The sequence below is a fragment of the Apteryx rowi genome, unplaced genomic scaffold (genome assembly GCF_003343035.1).
Source record: "Apteryx rowi isolate R43461 unplaced genomic scaffold, aptRow1 scaffold_56, whole genome shotgun sequence".
In the NCBI taxonomy this organism is placed as follows: Eukaryota; Metazoa; Chordata; class Aves; order Apterygiformes; family Apterygidae; genus Apteryx; species Apteryx rowi.
Genome location: NW_020450827.1, coordinates 3119758 through 3140242, shown reverse-complemented (window position 1 = coordinate 3140242; position 20485 = coordinate 3119758). Strand labels below are relative to the sequence as shown.

Genomic DNA, 20485 nt, shown 5'->3' with positions numbered 1-20485 from the left:
CCTTGCTGCCAGAAGAATCTGGCCAAAAATGAACAAAAGCAAAAAGGTCACTGATCTAAGAAACATTAAAAGTAAACAGCCAGCACACATAGCTGCTTGTGTGTTGTTTGTTCACCAAAGACATTAGTAATAGCCTACGGCAATGAACACATTCCCTAGGATTTAATTTTGTATATTATTAATGCAAAATCAAGCTGCTCGGTGCTTTATTTTCCCTCATTTCTGAAGATGGAGGAGGACTGGCTTTAAATTCTGATTTTTCCTCGTTTGTGGTTACAGAGGAGTCCACTTTCACAGCTTTAACTAGAAAGCTGAATACCTTGTAACAGTACAAGTTGACTTCCCAGCTAAAAAGGGAGCTACTAACCCATTTTAACAGCACAAATCAGAAGCACAGCATGCCCAAAACATTACCACTCAAATGATATGATACTTGATAATGTTATAAAAACAAACACCTCAAATTGGAACTAAATCATCCATCCTTACGTACCAATCCTGGTGCAAATCTTCCGCAATTTTTACATGTAACAGAAACTTAGTTTCAAGGTTTTTTTCTTGAAGTTCCTATATTCCCCCTCCCCGATAAAAGCCAAAATTTATCCCCAAGAAAATATGTTACTTTATTCCAAGGCTTGCTACATATGCAATACATGGCTTGACTAACATTAATAGTTCTTGCTGATGAAGATGTGCAACTTAATACCAAAGGGAGAAATGTGAAAACAGTTTCCCAAATTGTCTCACACACGTGAACTTTTTAAACTAACAGTATGGGTCATGGTTAGGGAAAAAAACCACCTCCTCCTCCCCTAGCCTCAACTTATTTTGCTTGAAATAGAAGTTTTGGCTACAAATCCTGAATTTTAGAAAGATTGCAAACTATTACCTCCTAGAAATAAAGTATGTTTTGCAATCCCCAATGGAACACATTTTGAGTATTAAAATCATGCAATCTGAGCTTTTTACCCCTGCGACTGTGCTGAAAGTACCTGCTCCAAAAATCCTGTCACCAAACGCTGTCGATGTCGATCGCTTCTATCATGCAATACAGCATTATCAGATGACTGCCTTATAGACAAACAGGCTAATTTCTCCTAGAAGCATGGAATGAGTCACATCCTGACAAAAAAGCACGTCTCCACCTGTAAACAGTTTCAAGATGACAAGAATTTAGATTGCTGTAATCAACTGTTCCTATAAAAGAGAGCCCTAGAATAGCTTAGGAAACATAAACGGATAGGGTATGTTTTCTATATTTGAAACTGGTGTAAATAAAAATGGCCAAATGGCAAATGATCATTTTGCATTTACCTATGGCACAGCAAAAAATAAAATGAAAGAAAAAAGTACTTTTGTTACAACAGAATCATTTCTTGCAATCATTATTTTAAATGCAATGCTTAACTGCAATTTTTGAAAATATAAGTCAAAAAACTGTTCTGACCTGAATGTTACAGTACAGCACGGTTTGTCAACCGTCTAACTGAAGAGTCTTCTTTAAAAAAAGAACTCCAAGAACATCACATACCATACTGTCACAGTGGACACTGAACACCTAATAAACTCTTAAGCTAAACTTCGAGCAGTCGTTAATACTGTTTGCCTCAAAGCCCAACAATGCGCAGAGTTTTGGGGTCTTGGGAAGGGGGCCGGGGTGGGGAAACAGCACCCTCTAACTAACAGGGTCTCTTTCCAAGAACCAAGCTTTTCCATACAGAGCTTCGAAGGTTCAAACAGAAGCTCCTAAATATTTGGTCCAATGATTTCACCACTTTGGGCTGTCATAGTATCAGAGTCTATGGTTATTGTTAAAGTTCTGAATAACACAGATTTTTTTTAGACAGTACACTTGTTGGGTCAGCACTTGCTGGTCCCTCCCATGTCACTAAGAAATGGTGCCCAACCGTTGTAGCATTACTGAACGCTACAGCTGCCGCATGGGAGTTGTTTTTATTGACTCGGTGTATGAAGTGGCAGTTAACTCCCCTCTTGGCTTTAGTTTACGCAGAGTTAGAGAGTTCCCCCACTGCTGTATACTGTACCAACACAGACAAAAACTGCCCTAAAGAGCTAATTTTGTAATGGGACCAAACAGATACAAGAAGATGGGATGCAAGTGTTATGTGCTTCTCTCTCCAAGACAGAGCTTGAAGAATTGATCAAGCTCACGGAGGAAACGTGTGTTAGACATGGAATCTTTTCAACCTCAAGATCACAAGACACTTCATTTTCAGCCTCAGTGCATGCAGGCTGAATTTGGTCCTATTCGTACAAACTTAAACCCCATTAAAAACAAGACTGGAAGTACAAACACAACAGCAGAACCGGATCCTTACTGTACCTGAAAGAAGTTAGTACTGCTTAAATTATAGAATTAAAGAATAAAGACCACATCATAAGAGACACATTTTATTCAACACATAAAACAGCTATTTTGATGTTTAAGTATTGGCATTTATAGTGCACTGAATTGGCAAATTAGGCCTAAAAAGTAGCTCTGGTTTCGAGAAGCCAGAGCTACTACCAGCCATTCTGTGGCTTGCTGATGAACAAGAACGCAGCAACAGCATTTGCACAAGCTGTCTTTTGAGTAGTATCAGTCTACCTCAAGAGTATTTTTGTCACTGATATGCCTCTAAGATCAGGCACTGTGTATTTTGTAAGGAGGGTGAAGAAAACATGGTAATTTCAAACTCAAAATCCTAGCTGGGTAATTTAAATGACATCAGGCTATTATTTTTACAAGAAAGCTGAAGAAGTGTTTTGCTAACATATTCATTCTCAAATTCCTAACAAGTAATATGAAGTTTATGCTCACCACATGCTGATCTGCACACTACAGAAAAGATTCTCCGCTGACTTAACTGATCCAGTTTAGGGACTCAGTGGAATTATACTGGCAAGGAGGAAAAGAAGGGAACATACAGGAGGCCCTCAAATCCTTGCAACGGGGAATACTACTATAACCATAAGCCAAATAATGACCACAAACACAGCTCAACTGTCCTGGCACAAAGAAGAAATAGTATCCCCATTAGCCAAGCCATCTGCTAAAGCTAGGCACCAGGAAGAAATTAAGTCCTACATGCAGAAGAAATAAAAAGAAGTGCTTGAAAAGCCCAACTTACGTATTTCAATTTCAGAACAATAAATACTTCCCTTCCTATAGTCTCTAAAACTGGAGCGTGTTCTACTCTGCCACGTCTTCCCTCAGCCAGGGCAGCCAAGTTACACATAAGCTGCGCTCTTTGGCACTGTAGAAGGAACAAACAGGATACAGCATAGGTAAACACATTAATTTTCTTTGCTATACTACAGATGTAATTTGTGCCCTTAAGCACTGCAAGTTCATCTCGATGTTGGAATATTATGTTGAGAAATCCTCTTTTGCAAGTTTAAACAGACCACTAATGGGGGCTAAACAATTTTACTTCTAAGTAAGCTAATTAGTTTCTCTAGTTACTAAAGCTGATAAGGATCATCTTCTAACATTTATTAAAAAAAGATAAACTTTTATAACAACTCCCTTTTTTTGTTTCTGTTGCTATTGTTTGTGCAGTGTTAGGGAGCAAGTAGGTTAGGCAACTTTCACAAATACTGCCAATATTACATCCTCTAACATAAACAGTTGAAGTTGTCTGTTATTTTCCACACAAAACTGACAACAATCAAAATCTTTAACAAAAGACTTCATAAAATTAACATTCTTGCGTCTCCCATTTATAGAACAGGGCAGATATTCCTGCAAGCCCCATAAAGAGGTTTGGGGAAAAAAAATTTAATACTTCTATTGCATAAAAAACAGTCAAGAAAAGCTACTTCTGTTCCCCTTCTTTTTTATTCTTGAATTTTTTGCATGACAAAACAATGGAGACATACATCACCATTTTTAAAGGCCTGCCATTTGTTTCTTAAAACCCAGCACAAAGCAGTTACAAACAGACCAAAAGGATTCTTTTCTGAGTGCAGGAGATCTAATAAATTAGTGGACAAACTGCTTAAACTGAAGAGACATTTTCACAGGAAAAAGTGCAAAAATTTTTCTGAAGATAAAGGCAAATTTGGTTGTTTCTCAGCACACGGCTAATTTACATACAGCAAGAGGTAAATACTTATTTGGCCATAGATGATGCTAGCTCAAGTAGAATTTGCTTCTTTCTCCACGTCATCATCATCGTCAACAACCTGAAATCAAAATCCGGAAGCAGCTTAAGTAAGCAGTTTGAACTCTAGGCTCCCCATAGCATTACATACAGAATTTATTATATCAACCCTAACATTTTGAGGTGCTTGATCCTTGTGGGACTCGAGGAGAGCAGCAGTTATCTTACGTCCCTTAGTAACAATGGGCACAAGAAAACAGTAAGGAACATAAAACCAAAAATGCCATGAGGAGCTGTGGCTGACGCAACAGGAGGCTGGTCAAGTTATTACAAATCCAGTAGAACAATCACTACAGTGTATCTTATGTTTATTGAGAGAACAAAAAAATCTGCATGTTAGGGGACAAAAGCTTGTCCTTTATTATCACAGTCCCCAAAACACAAAGCTAGCTTCCACTGGCAAACACAGAACAGCTTCTTGTGAAGTAATCCCAGATCAAAATACAAACAGTAATGGTTTTGAGACTAGAAATAAACAGTGCTTTTGAAACTATGTAAAAAAAGGGGGGGGGAATACCAATTTTCCTGAGGTATGCTACTGGAGTATTTTTTAAATCAAGTTTAGACTTGCAGCAATTGACCAGGGGAGTGGGCAACCAGATAGCAGTAAACAAGGGGGCAGGGAGGGAGGGCAAGAGGGGGAAGTGGTCTTGCTTTCTTCAGTTTCACCTAAACGCAGGTTTTAACAGCTAGATCAGTCTAGGAAAATGCACACTGTCTTCAGTTTATAATCCAGATACTCCAGCCTATCTTAATTCACTACTTTGTTCTCTTCACACTCGATTTATAATCCTAGAACTGTACTGGATAACAATTTCCAAGGAGGATTTTGAAGGAAACAGAGACATCTTCAAAGTGTTCAAGGCTTCATGGAAATTAGTTTTTTTCCAGTAAATTAAAAAGACAGAGTACAGTGCAGAGTACTGTGCAGTACCAGAAAATTTTCTGAGTTGAGCACCACAGTACTCTTCATACTGCCCCACATCATTTACTTAAAAAGATACAGCATCTTCCGGCTTGGAAAAATTGCATGTACACATGCTGTACTTTGCTTAAACCAACAACCTATATACGACAGAAAGGGACAAAGACCTTTTTTCAATTTTAAAGAAAACTGCTTTCTCTGGTCTCACATTAGCCCACCTGTTCCACGCCTTCCACTTCAGGGATGTAGAATTGCAACATGTTCTGTATTCCGTTCTTCAGGGTTATGATGGAACTGGGACAGCTGGTGCACGAACCCTGCAACTTCAGCTGCACTATCCCATCTTCAAAGCCTTTATAAATAACATCACCGCCATCTTCTTGCACTGTTGGCCTGACGGAACACAATACCCAGTGTAACGTAAGTATGGCTGAAATATGTTTCATTCCAGAAATCTTTAAGAGAGCTCTATTTAAAACACCCAAAGAACTGGCAAGCTCTAGTAACTAAAGCCCTCTTTCTCTACTACCAACTGGTTCAGATTTCCAACATTTCATATTTTGGTGGCCTCTCTCACATTCATGGCTACCATCTTTCTATAGTATATTAAGCAAGAAACTTGAGAGCAGTATAGGACAGGAAAATGTTACTTTCTAAAGGTCCATCCTCTATACTGAAACTTACTGTACACTGAATGCAGTAGTACATGAAAGAGTATCTAAATTCTAGGGACAAGGGTGAGCACCCTGGAGCAGAAGTTGGATTCAGCCTGCAGAGAAAGACTGGTTTGCCTTGAGGCCCTCCCCAGTCCTCATGTGACGATGCATGCCTCAGTTATGCACCAAAACCCAGGTGTCTGCCACCAGGTAAGAGGCACATGTCCTACCACATGATGCATCTGCATCTGTTACATGACTAGGGACGGTGATAAAAAGTCCCTGAGTGCTTCCATAAACAAATATGTAGTTCACCCTTGTTTAGACAAGGGAGAAAAAGCTCCAAATATTTAAAAGCCTAATCCTGTTAACTGATGAAGAAACCAGCATCGCTTAAGATCATATCCCAATACTACTAGCATTTCTGCAGCCTGGACTCCTTTTGCGACCAACAAATACCCAGCATTTTAACTGCATCCCCATAGCAACATTTTTCCAGACCAAGCTAAAACCATCGAGTTACTCTAACAGAAGCTCTTTATACTAATTTCCAAAATAACTCTTTTGAGAACTACACTCCTAACAGAATAATCTACAAATCCAACACATTTATTAACAACTCACTGTAGCAAATTACCTCCGTTCCAGAAAGCCAACAGATGTAATATATGACTAAAAATTCAATTTTATTTAAAAATAAGATTTTTAACATGCTACAGTACCTTTCAGATCTCCATTCCTCCCACCCTGCACCTTCTGACTTCTTTGCCCCTATTTTTGATTGACTAAACAATAAACGGTCTGTATGCACCACCAGTTTATATATAACTCCTGTAAACTGTCCTGCTGTATAATGAAGTAAAATACACTGCTGCTAGTATTCTCATCAACAGCTTCTTGGCCCAGCAGAAAAAAGCAAGAAAAAAAAGAGGGGGAGGGAACCAATAACTTCAACAGAAATTCTGTGGGTTTTAAGAAAGGCCACAGGGAAATCTAAGACTAACATACCATAAGGATTTTAAGTGACCGCATACCCAGCAAGAGCGGGCCTTACTGAATGCTACTTTCTATCATGATTTTGTATAATATTATACTTGGGTAAAATGTTTCAATGCTTAGTACACACATCAATACGCTTGGGGAAAGTGTTTCAACTTACTTCTGCCTTTCTCCCTCTTTCCTTTGAGGCAAACTAACTAGTGCCATGTGTCAGCTCTGAGATAACCACAGCAGTATTTTAAAATAGAAATTTAAAAATTTTTGAAATTACAAAATATAAAAAAAGTCCAAATTCATTGCATCTTCTGGAAAAATGAAAATTAATTCCATGATTTTGACCCATCTACAAGTTTCTGGTTACTATAATTTGTGAGCTGGGGAAGAAAGTGCCATCAGACAACTTGAAAAATACATCAGGCATTTTTCGCTGCATCCAGAATGTCACGTTTCCTATTGCTTTCAGTTCACTTTGGGAGGCAATTAATGAACATAAAAATATACTTCAGGTAAACAACATGATCCACTAGCCACTCTCGAGACTTCATTAGTAACCACAAGATTCTAAATTCAAGCTGTGTTAAAACACAGATGAAATTGCACGAGAGTATAAGGACAAAACCCACTGAAGCTCAGACAGCCAGGGAAACCTGCTAGTGTGTCTTCCTTCAGAGTACGGCCAATCCAGAGCATAACCTACTTTGCCTGAAATACTTGGAAGGACAAGTATAATGAAGACAGAGATGAATAAACTAGAGAAAAAAGAAAGAGGCTACTGTAAAACCAAAGATTATTTCTGTTGTTTTCATTACCTAGCAATAACCAGGTTAAATCCAATGGACCTGTTTAAATGAACTACGGATGGTAAGATCCTGCAGTATTCTAAAATCATTCAGCAATATGGACTCTTTTCAGCACATAGTTTGTTTAAACAGAAAAACTAGATAGAAAATTTTCAGTTAGAGGAAACAGTATTCACAACTCTGGTCAGTTTAGCATTTTATACCCCCACGCTAGATACTGAACTGTGAAATCACAAACAACTAGGAAAAAAACACACTGTTCTCCAACTCATTCCAAAACACAAGCCTAACTCACTTCGCCTAGCAACGTTGCTGGTTTACCTTATTCTTGTGTCCAGCAGTTCTTTAATCATTAATACAACTTCATCATCTTCTTCTGATGGAGCTTTGCAGGGAGAAAAGGGGGGGGGGGGCAAATCAGAACACAGGAGGAGTTTCATTATGGTTACAAACACTGTATATCCATAACGGCAGTATGAAGTAGTATAAACATCACTGAGATGACTGAAACCAAAAGGCAAGAGTCTAATTCAGAGTAAACATCTTCATCTGAATTACCCATATTTACATCACAGACTTTCACCGACATAAAACAATGTTAGTTCACAGCTCTCCTCAAATAACAGACAAAGGCCTTAACAGACAATGGCAGTGCAACCTTTTCTGATAGGGAAAGCAGCACAGGAAAAATAAAAGCAACAACTAGCATTCAATAAAGATGCCCAGGTTAAGAAAGGGTCCTCAAAAGCAATGTTTTAGCAACCCAACCCAAGTGTCCTTGGACTCACCCACATATGGTGAAACATAAAGGGCTACACTGCATAACCCTTCAGAAAAATACTAATGTGTATTGGGTAAGAAGTGAGAAATTCCAGTTTACTAGAATGTCACAATCCACATCAGTTTCTTGAGCAGCCGACTGACTGACTAGCTCATCAGTATTTTTTCCTCTGGGAGGAAGAAATTATGAATAGGTCTGTTTTTAGCAGTTCAGTATATAATTTCAAGTTCAGTCTTTGTCTTGTAGAATTATTTTTAAAGACTTTTTTTCCCCACAAATAAAGTAAAATCTACATGAATATTAAAAGGAAATCCAGACATGATAGAGCAAAGAGGAATTAAATAATTGCAATCTTCCTTAAAACACTGGGGAAAGAAAAATTGTACAAGCAGGTAAGTTGCAAATGAAAAAATAAAGGGCAACTCCTTGAGTTAAATAGTAAGCTAGTCTCAGTACTTTCTATTACAGTTTGGAAAAGAAACACAGACCCACATTTTATTAAGAACCAGAAAAAATGGCAAATAGTAATACCATAAAGAAGTTTGCAACTGAAGATCATAGCTTTCTCAGGACTCTTGAGAAAAAAAACAAGCTTTTACTTTTAGGTATACCCCTGAAGACTTTTAAGCATCTCACGTTTTTAAAAATGTCTTTTCAGTAGAACCAAAATATACAGCATTAAATATTTCTACATTACTTTTCACTGTCACTGCAGACAGGCTTTCTAGAAAGTCCTGTGGCCATCTTAAGCTATTTCTTTACTCTTGTCTGCATATCTTAACACATGTAGATGACTTCTTAATGTTTCTTGTTCATGTAAGAACATAAACCCATCATTAATACATGGGCATTAAGCCTGGACACTCCTTTTTGATTTAAGAAGGGAAATGGAAACCTTTGCAGGGGCCCATTAAAGGGGGGGAGGGGGGGATTTGAAGCAATGTTCAAAAACTTTGTAAAAGGAAACTCAATACTTGCAAAAAAAACCCACACACACAATAAAAGTATGACTGGACAACATGGTCCACGCTGCCAAAAAACATAATTCAGTGTAGCTCCTGTGAAGATACAGACCTCATACTATGTTAGATAAGAATCAGGCTTTGTATTCTTGGTTAAGCAACTGTTTTGGACAGTTTATCATTTCTTCCACAAGAACATATGCATTCTGCAATTTCTTTCCCAAGTTAATTTTAGCATCTTTCACTTTAAATTCTCTGCAAATTCTTTCCTGTGTTAATTTTAGCAGCTTTCACTTTAACTTCTCTTGCATGCTTTTCTGAGGTTCAGATGCAGGATCTTCTGGGTATGGTAAGGATGAAAACCAGAGGAAGATACTGGCCTCTTCCTGAAAAGTTCAATTTACCTGTATCTGTCCTAGGTGCCTCTTCAGTAACTACAGGTAAACCAGAGGCAAAGAAATCCATTATAGTTGCATAAATGTCTGGTTTCAGCAAGTTCCAATCAAGGTCTTCATTCTCCTATGAAAATCAGAAGAAAAATGAATAAAAACAGAGCATCTGCCTCTCAATAATAATAAATTGCATCGGGATCCTTCTTATGTTAAAAATACCATAATGGGCACTCGTGTTTGATGCATGGATTTTATTGAATAGTTTTGTGCAGTGTGGCTTGGTCAGAACTGTTTAGTAAGACTCAATTTAAAATAGTCAACAGAAAGGTTTCCTTGTTTGCAAGCCAAATGCTATAAAAAAATAACTAAAAAAAACCCAGTCACTAACAACTGACGTTGAAAAATAAAGTTTCCCAAACACATTATTTGACACGTATTTTTGCCAAACTGTTTCAGAGACTCAATTCTGAGTTAGGTTCCATTTGATTCTGAGCCAAAGTATCATTCACTGAATTGCCCTGTGGTCTCCCATACAATAAAAATGTAACTGCATGATTACTATGCAAAGCCTTACTTCTGCCGATATGAACTCCACACCCTAGATAAACACAACACTGCCTACAATGTACTTGATCCCAATTATTAAATAATTTAATCTGGAAGAGATCTCTGGAAGCCATCTAGTCCAACTCCCTGTTCAAAGCCACGCCAGCCTCCAAGTTGAGCAGGCTGCTCAAGGCCTCATCGAGTCAAGTGTTGACCATTTGCAAGAGCAGAGAATCTACAACCTCTCTGGGCAACCTGTTCCAGTGCTTATCCACACATTGTGATTTTTTCCCCCTTTTATATTACTGGAATTTCCCTTAATACCACTTGCGACCATTGCCTCTGGTACTTGCACTATGCATCTCCAAGAAGAGTCTGAATGGATATAACCATCTATTAGGTAGCTGAATCGCAGTTCATATTGTAGCGTATTTGAATCGCCGTTCTACTTACCTTTGTGATTGTGATGAAGTCTGGCCCAAAGAAAACACTTTTAACTCCTTCAATTCGGAATAACTGTCTAAAACAAAACAAAGCGCATACTTCAGCCAAACTCCTAAGAAGATTTATTTAATCCGTCCCCCAAAAAAGTTCTAGAATATATTTCTAAACAAAAATAAGCACTTCTGAAAACAGAACCATTAAGAGAGACTGGCAGTTAATTCACCACAGTATAGCGCCTTCTCAGTTTCACTAAGAGCCAGGAGATCCTGCTGTGAAGCCGTACAGGAAGTAAAACTGAACATATCTTACAGGACTTTTCCAAAAGATAAGCAAAAGAGCTACTCTCTCTCCAAATCTTTTTCGGAGGCAAAATTATTTTCTCTATATAAAAATCAGCCTCAAAACTAGCAGGTATATAATGTTTCAGGTAGGACTGGTGCAAACACAAGGAGTGTTCCTTAGATTAAAGCATGATATTAAAAATAACAGAGTTTAATAAAAGCTGCCCTCAATTTTCTTGGGAAAAGCAGAAGACATTGCCATTAAATAAATAGTTCAGTGCTGAGTAGTCCACAAGGCTTTAACACACCAACTCACTTTGTGAGCAATCGTCAACATTTTTGTTCATTATTATGGCACATGAATAACTTTGAGATCTAGTAAAGATCTAAGTTTGATACTAAGCCACTTAAGATAGCACCATACAGCACCCACCACCGGTGATACATTAGCACACATCCAAACCAACACAAAAACTCAGATAGGAAAGCGAGCATACTTTTGACAATATTTGAAGTATAAAAACAGAATGAGAGTTTAAAGACCAATTTCCACATAGGCTTCGATAAAACCCAACTAATTCAACTATAAAATAAATGAATGATGCTGTTCATGAGGATAAGAGTAAAAAAGAAAAGAATCATTAAAAGAAAGAACTCAAGAGTTAAATCCAGCAAAAGACTGTAATGACTATTTTTGGAAAGAAAGGAACATATTTTCTTTAGTTTACAGAGATGAAAAAAAGATATTCTCCTGAAGGAGTGAAAGACCAAAAAAGATGAATTCAGGAATCAGAAATATTATCACAAAGGTATGTGTGATGAAAAAATGCCAGAAGAGATTTCACAATATCCATTTGAAAAAATTTCCACACAGGAAATAGTTATAAGCTTATAGTGTGTTTTAAACCAACTGCATTTTAAAGTTAATTAAACAATGAAATTATACAGATGCACTAAACTATCCAAGACCAATGAAACACTTTCCTTTGGAAAATGCATTTTCTATTTGAAGGTAAATGAGCATTCTACTTACAAAAACTGTAATCTGAGTTTTAACAACATATATTAGTCATATAATTGTCTTCCATTAAGGTGCACAACACAGTGTACTTGCCATGGTACACATTTTAGCATATACATCACCTTTGATGAAAAAGTCTACTTGCAGATATCTGACAACATAAAGCCACTTTCTGACAGTTGCTTGCATTCTGCAACCTAATGTACTTTGGCATAATCAGATCCTACTGTTTCAGCAGTCTGGCAACATATTTTGATGTCCTGGAAAACCGTTCACATTGCATTTGTTACCTTGAAGTCACAGAGCTTTGCTCGTAAAGGTGCTGTTTGCTCTCAAACAATTCAGACAGAGCGTTCTGGAAACGCTGCAGCTGTGTACTTGATGACCCTATACTTCTCGGAGAGCGTCACATGGAATAGTTTCTACTTGCATGCAGTTCTTTCAGGATACACAAAAATGACTTAAACTAGTATCTCTGGAGGTAACTTATTACAGCATTTCTGGATCTTGCTCTCCAACCAAAGCCTTTCCACCCACATAAGAGATAAAGGAAACTTATTTTCAGAGGCTAATGTGAAAGCAATAACAAAAATGCAAAAATAGGTGCTTCCAAGTATTTCCAGAGAGACTTGTGATGGTGCTCCAAACCCCTTTTACTCCAAGATGATATAAATGGATTGTTTGCATAGTGATTCTTACTCCAGGTTGTGCATTTTGGTATTGAGAGTTGTAAAACCCAAGACCTGTTATAGACCAAGCCTCAAAAAGCAGGCCAAAACTCACCTTTTTTCAATATCTGAAATATAATAAACTCTCTTCAGAGGAAAAATCCATTGGCTCTGAATTTCAGGTTAACAACAACATTTGCCAAATTAAGCAAGCTACTAATTTTAAACATGTAACATTTGTGACTGTTTAGTTCCCTATGTTGCCTAACTGTGAAGAGCTGTATGATTTTCAAGCAACTACTCAAAGTAGGAGTCTTCCGACAGGAAAGGTTTTACAAAATCAGGGCAAGAGGCCTCACCAATCATGCAGCATATCTTCAAGATTACTGGACTTTATTGCTACTTAATCCAGCTGCATGAACTAGATCACGAGGCATTCTGCTACAATACTGACATAGGTAGTACAGAAACACAGAAAGTTTACTTTAGCAACAACAATCTTTCCAGCTTCAATTTTATGCACGAGTAAAGCAACATGAAAAAATGAAATCCAGCCCATCTGTTCCTGAACACTCAGCTATGTTTAAAACATCAGTTGTAGACGCACACCCCACGCAGGTCCCCCAAACAAACTATGACAAGTTTAATAATACCTTGCTAAAGGTGAGCAAAATGCTGCAGCTGGTGAGGAAAACTCCATAGTCCTTGACTCCAGCACTTCTTTCCCTGGAATAAACTTTAAACTATTTGGATTTGGTGTGTCCTGAGTTTGAATAAACATGCATCTTACTGGAAATTAAAAAAAACAAAGTTAATGTAATCAGGCAGAAGCAGCTTAAGTGAAGAAATTCAAAGATCCTGCTTATTTAGCAAGTCAAGACTATTAATGATCATTGTGCTGTGAAAAAACAAAGAGCAGTCTGTGTAATGATACTTCCAAAACATGATTCAATGGGTTCTATGAAAGCATCTAAACTAACATGAAGACTGATAAACACAGTCACTTTATCTTATACGGAACAAGCAGATAAACGGAACCTTGTCTCTGCTTCTCTTACTAACTTTCATTAAATAAAAAGCCTCCTACTGCAACGGTCAATGTCAATTTGCATGAGGACAGTACCATTCTCACTTTCTCTCAAAGGCCGACATTTGCAACCTTCATTTCTCTGTTGTCTTCAGTTTTTTTTTATTTTACAATCCTCAAACGCTGTGAGGTCCCTCTTCCAGCATTATCACTTACTGTTCATAACATTAAAGCACACACATAGCCAGTTTTACTAACCCTCTCTTGAAGATATGCACAAGTTATGATTTTTTTTTTACTCTTCCAGAATTATCAAAAACGTAGATAATAACGGTTACAGCCAACCACACCCTGTTTGTAGTACTTTCATGGCATAAGACATCACTGTAAACAGAGAATTTGCCCAGCTTTTCAAAGTTTATATAGTTTTCTATAGCTACTCCAACCATTTTTTTTGAATTCACAGCTCAACCAATAACATCTGTCCTCTAGAAACTGAACCTAACCAGCAATTTGAAGTAAAATTATTTGTATGTCACTGGTAAAGATGTTTAAAAGATAATGTTGATTGTATTTTATTATTTACTGAAGTTACTGGCAGGGTGAGGATCTTTTTTTTAAAAGAGCATTAAAAGAAAAAAGTTGGTCTTGAATAAAAATGAAAACTATACATTTAATGGCATACTTTTAGTAGCGTGTTTTCCTGTGGACATGTCCACAGAAGACATCTGACATCCCACTGAAGATAAACATCAGTTCGAGACAGTCCCCCTTCTCCTATTTTTCCTTCTAGTCACTACTTTCCCTGCATACCTAATCACGCCACAAAACAGGCAATGGTATTTGTTCTTCTCACAGTACAGTACATTCAGCAAACAAAAAATGCATTTTAAAAACAAAAATCCCCAGGAACTAATATTTATAAATAAATCACACCCAAGAAACAAGCTCACATTAACTTCAGAGATGTATGATACACAGGGATTTAAAACAACAAAAAGAGCTGACATTTTCATTTCCTAAACTGCCATTTTGATGATGACTCTCTAGTAGTAGCTGACAAATCAGGCTATTTATAAATTGCCAAATTGTTTCTGCAGGTGTCTGTCATGGTAACAACCCATTTAACTTGAACACACACTATGGCAAAGTATGCACATGCTACTTATTTAAAGAAAAAAAAGACTTAGCATAGAAATGCTTACGCTTTAACATGAAAAGTATAGTCCTGATTCAACAAGCAACTACTTAGCTTTATCCACAGGGACGGAAGAACACATCTTCCAGATCAACGCAGCATAGAAAATCACATTCAGTATAACAATGTAAATTACAAGTAACCTGCAAGAGTGGATTTGGATGGTGTAAACTGAGTACGCTCTGCCAATTTTTTGAAAGTAATGGGTAACTGACAACTATCCAACATCAGTCATCTAGCATTTCTAAGGCTCTAAAACACAAACGGATGTATCATCTCTCAGAAAAGCGTCCATGTGGGTAGCAACTGTATTTTAATGCAAAAGATAGTGTCTTCTGCAGTTGAAAATCCATCTTCCTAAGACTAGCTTTTTTTTAATAATCAAATTGGAGTTCTTTGTACAACTGTGAATAACCCAGTCAGAATTTATTATTCAGTAGCTGGTACGGGGCTGTACTTACATGTAACATCTATATTTTTTCTTTCAATTCTCTAAGGAACACCATACGTGCTTGGTTATTATTCCATTCTATATCTATTCCAGTAAGAAGAAGATATCAAATACAGGTAGACTTTAGAAGGACATTTGCAAAAGCAGGTAAAATACTTGGATGACTAAAGCTTTCACAGTCTACCTGTTTAGCTACATGATTAAATTTGAAATGAAAAACCATGGTGCTGGACCAGATAGGATTGGACTCCTCTGAAATCAAAATTAAAAAGAAACTGCTGCCTGAGCAGACTCATTTAAATAAGATTTCCATTTGTGACTAATTCCATGCAACAGCACCTGCAGATTAATTTTTAACTCTTTTGCTACAGCACTGTAAAGCAGTTGCAAAAGCAGCACATTTCAGTGTGTGTGTGTGTGGGGGGAGTTTGCCGAGTATATTGCCTTATGAAAAACTGTACAAGCAGATACAATAAACCAAATCTCAGCCTTTGCTTTTTCAGGTTATCATCAAGTTACTATTGCAGATAATAATAATGGGGAATGTATCCTTCGACAATTTGCTACTGAAAGGACCACCTTGCTATTCTGCATCATTTTTCTATTGAACAGAGACAGTGTTCAAGAGAGTCTAAACGTCTCTAACGGCCTCATACTCATTTTTCATTTTCATTTTTCTCCTACCTTTCTCAACATTTTTCATTTCAGGAGATGTCTTTAACCTGAAGTAAATATGCCAGGTCAAGTCTGCATATCATAGTTATGAGCAAATTAAACTACATATAGATCACTGAAAAGACTACATAGGCTAACAAGCTGGGAGGGCGGGGGTTATCTTACTAGTAAGAGGGATCTGAATCACAACACACAGACAAAAAATACACCTTAATAACAATTCTATAAATTTCTTTATTGTTAAGCCCAAATTTGATCATTATAATACTTTTCGTATTAGCGTATCATGTTAGTTTAGATCGCAAACACTAAATGGTTTCTGTTTAATTTTATGTTACCTTATTAAAACCGTAGACAAATAGAAAGGAACTGGGGCAAAATGCAAAAAGCAAGATTTACTTCAAGCCTGAATATCCCCAGCACTAGAATACATGACACAACTTAGAATTAAAACAAAAAGTTTAAAATTCTTTTCTCATAAATGACCAGATACATATATGGGAACATATTCAGGAGGAGAAAATTTTAAAAAAGAAAACATCACAGCTCTAAAAATGAAAGACTCTGTCTTCATGCTTGCAAGATTATACCCTGAATGGTCAGTAACTTAACCTCGCTGAGCTCAGCAGCTGAAGCAGGACAGAGGGTAACAGGAGGTCTTTCATAAAGGATGCATTTACTCCAAGATAGAATTTAAATTAAAGAGTGCAGCAAAGCCCAAATGGTATGTTTTGCACTAGCAAAGCTCCTTACAAGTCTTAGCAGCTGAATGACATAGAAAAAGCATAGATAATAAAGTACAAAGTGAGCAATCCACGTCTTCTCTCCAAGCTGCGTATGTGCTTGTACCTCATTAAAAAACTTCCAGAAAACTCAGATTTCAGAAAGAGTATACTTTCATTATTACCACAAAATAAAAAAATCCCACAATACATTCATTACTTATTTTCACTTATTTTTAACCTGTATTTACCTGTATTACGCAATACCACAAATGGGAGAAATGGTTTCTTTTGTACAAATTGGTGGAGAGACTGTTTAGTTGTCAAATTATGGTCTTTTAACATCATATGACAGAACCTAAAGAGAAATCACAATTTTAATAACAATTCCCAAATTAGGAGTTTGTACTTCTTCAGTACCCCAAAAAAAGAGAACTTCACATGCTCTTAGTATCCCCAGAACTCAGTAAGACACTTACCTACCTTCATCCTATCAGGTAATGTAGCAAACTTCACAGGTTAGATTACAATACGTCCCCTTACTTTTTCCCCTGGACTCCATGTTTGCAGCAGAAGTAGAACAGATGTTCAGCACTTTCTCTCTCTCTCTCAGATTTCATAACAAATTAGTCCTACCTGTCCCACTTCTTATCACCTAAAAGTTACTCTAGGCTCCTTCACAGTTACTAAAGGAAGGCAAATCACCTTACATACCTGTAACAGAAGAGGATAAAAACCCCAGAGGTGCCTCTTTGTCTTCCCCTTGACTGTAGCAAGAACCTAAAAATCTAGCTTGGACTAGATGCCTCATTTTTAGAAGATTACAAACAGGTGAGATGAATCCAACCCCAAGCACCTGAGACTAAAGGCCAGAATTTACTCCTATATTCCAACAGTTTAGCTAGCCAAACACAAGACTCTTCTATATGTGACTTTTGGAAGATATAAGACTGGCTAAACAGGTAACGCAGTGGCTGCCCTTACACAAACAATTCTCCTAAGAGAAAAGCTAACAAGACAATGTTTGGATAAGAGACAAAAACTCTATTAGCTACACTTACCAAACTATACCTCACCATTGTCCACCCCTATGCCTGTATTTCTTCCCTTTCGCAAATAAATAAATCCAATATATTCCAGTTTAAGTATTAGTTCTAGGCACGGGAGAAAAAGACCCCCAGAAGGAAAACGGGCAAATTAAAATTAAAAGCTCTAGTCCATACTGGTCATATAAACCACACCAGCAGTCAAAATAGGGGAAATATCATCTGCTGAGACAAAGCCCACAGTAGGGAAAGCAGAAGGACCAAGTAAACCATCAGAGAAATCAAGTAAGGCAGAGTGATAAATCATAGGCCTAATTTTCAAGAGTTTAACTAGGTGCTTGCACATCTGATTTCCATAACTGTACGCACAGCCAACAACATACAAATGATTATTTTTATGTGTAAATTCCTAATTTATAACTAGTCAGAGACATGAAAATCCAAACAAAGGGGCAGTTTAAACTCCAGAGGCAACGCTACAGTGCACAGTGGCAAAATGAATACTACCCTCTTGGAATTTTTTATTAGATGAGAAAATACCATGTTATGGGTTCAAGGTAGACTTGTGTGTAGGTCTTTCCCACATGTCTGGAGAAGCCTAGGTATTTCAGAGCAAAGTAAAAGTTAGAAAACGTAACCAAAGAACGCCTTCATGTAGAAGATAGCTCAGATAAATACATAAGGGATTAGATCTGGTTTTCTCCTCCTCTTCAGTGTACAGTGGGGGGGGAAAGCAAGTAAACCACCTAAAACAAATTTGCAGAGGCTATTACTAAGCACAAAAGAGATTCTGACTCTCTTAGAGGGTCACAAATCAGAAAAAAATCACCACACCTGGTCCCCAATTCCTCAAGCACAGGACAAAAGCTTAATCTCATGAAACCCCCCCTCCCAGTTAGCACTAAGGGAGGCATGAACACAGAAAAGGCCTAAATCATGCCATTTGGCTACTTTCATGGTCTTGACAACAGGTAGGGAATCAACAAGGGCATGTATAAGGACGGTCCCCCAAGAGAAAAATTCTCCTTCCCCCTTTCAGCTTTGGGGAGAAAAGGAGACTAAACCTTCCACACCCACAACTCTGCTAAAAGGAGCCCACAGTCCACACTCCCGCTGTATAACGTGAAGGAGAAGGAAAAGAGATTTTTACTATCCATATCCCAACTATCTGCAAGCAGAAAGAACGAACTAAAAGGACAGGCCCACCCTCCAATTTTCTTTTCCCTTAGAGAACAAAGCAAAAGGACAAAAGTCCACCAGAATCAGAGTATCCATACATGCATATATGTTTCTCAAACTTTTTGGTGCTGTAAAATACACGCATATTACTACATACATGTACAAGAGTAACTGTTCACTACCTGACAAGAGATCTTTACATAGTGAAGAGGAAAGGAAAAGAACTAACCCATCGTTACCAGACCCTCAGTTAATAGACTGGAATTGTACCTTTGATGCATGGTCCTTACTACCTGCGTGTGTGTGTGTGGGGGGGGGGAATTACCCCTCATTACTTGATCCTTAGTATGGCTAGGGGGTGCATTTCCCCTCACTGCACAGGTCCCCAGCACCTGTGGGGAGATAACCCCCCACTACATGGTCCTTAGCAAGTGTGTGTATGTGTGGAAATACCCCTCATTGCATGGCCCTTAGCACATGCAGAGGAGAATTACTCCTTATTGCATGGCACTTGGCACATGGAAGGGGGTTAAATTTTCTTCATTGCACATGCGTAGGGGATGAATTACCCCTCACTACATGGTCCTTATTGCATGTTGGGGGGGAATTAACCTGCACTGCACGGTCCTAAGCACATGGGGAAGGGAACTACCCCTCACTACATGGTCTTAAGCACATGTGTGTGGGGGGATTTCCCCTCACTACATGGCCCTAAGCACACGTGGAGGGAAATTACTCCTCACTACATGGTCTTAAGCACATATGGGGGGGAATTTCCCCTCATAAATGGTCTTTATCACATGTTGGGGGGGAATTACCCCTCACTACATGGTCTAAGCGCATGTGGGGGTGGAATTTCCCCTCACTGCATGGTCCTTATCGCATGTTCTGGGGGGGGATTTCCCCTCACTACATGGCCCTAAGCACATGTGTGGGGGGGGAATTTCCCCTCACTGCATGGTCCTTATCGCATGTTCGGGGGGGGGGGATTTCCCCTCACTACATGGCCCTAAGCACTTGTGGAGGAAAATTACTCCTCACTACATGGTCTTAAGCACATGGGGGGGGGGATTTCCCCTCACTACGTGGTCCTTATCGCATGTTGGGGGGAATGTCCCTTCACTACATAGCCCTAAGCACACGCAGGGGGGCATAACTCCTCTCTGCCCAGCTCTGAGCACACACGGGGGTGTAATTACCCCTCACCGCGTGTTCCTGAGCACACAGGGGGGTAATTACCCCTCATTTCCCACACCCGGGCGCGCACCGGGGGTGAACGGCCTCTCAGGCACCTGTGCGCCGGGGGGGGGGGAATTAACGCCTCCCTGCCCGACTCTACCAGGGTGGGGAAGAAATAATCCTTCCCCGCCCGTCTGTAGGGAGGAAGAGGAAGAAATAACGTCGCCCTGCTGCCGCGGAGAAGGAAAGGAGGCGGGAAGGGGAAGGACGAGGGGAGCCTGACGCGGCCGCGGCGCCGCGAGGTGCCGCGCGGGGAGGGGGCGAGGAGGGGCCCCGCCGGGGAGGGCCGGGCTGGCTCCTGCCCGCC

General features: G+C 38.7%; 2 protein-coding genes across 3 annotated transcripts in view; both read right to left on the bottom strand.

Annotated features, from left to right (window-relative positions):
* GFPT1 (glutamine--fructose-6-phosphate transaminase 1) overlaps positions 1–1388 on the bottom strand; it is a 47163-nt gene extending 45775 nt beyond the window's left edge. Inside the window, exon 1 of one of the 2 annotated variants that reach the window (XM_026081765.1) lies at positions 993–1388. The gene's annotated coding sequence lies outside the window, so the exon portion shown is untranslated. The remainder of the gene's footprint in view (positions 1–992) is intronic. The other variant, XM_026081762.1, reaches the window with a different exon arrangement.
* A 1008-nt stretch (positions 1389–2396) lies between these two features.
* Positions 2397–19185, bottom strand: NFU1 (NFU1 iron-sulfur cluster scaffold). The gene is made up of 8 exons (XM_026081767.1): positions 18301–19185; positions 16966–17072; positions 13295–13430; positions 10681–10747; positions 9694–9808; positions 7868–7931; positions 5310–5484; positions 2397–4188 (listed from the first exon to the last, which is right to left on the bottom strand). Exons 2-8 carry the CDS (start codon positions 17060–17062, stop codon positions 4141–4143), a joined length of 702 nt encoding a protein of 233 aa, XP_025937552.1. The 5' UTR covers positions 17063–17072; positions 18301–19185; the 3' UTR covers positions 2397–4140.
* Positions 19186–20485: the final 1300 nt, after the last annotated feature.

What these genes read in the sequence shown, in the direction of transcription:
- NFU1 (XM_026081767.1), bottom strand. Translation starts at nt 17,062, where the DNA reads ATGATGTTAAAAGACCATAATTTGACAACTAAACAGTCTCTCCACCAA. An exon ending in ACTTCATCACAATCACAAAG is followed by an intron (nt 9,809 to 10,680) that starts GTAAGTAGAACG and finishes TGATTTTCATAG; the next exon opens with GAGAATGAAGACCTTGATTG. An exon ending in CTGCTGGACACAAGAATAAG is followed by an intron (nt 5,485 to 7,867) that starts GTAAACCAGCAA and finishes GTGTTCCGTCAG; the next exon opens with GCCAACAGTGCAAGAAGATG.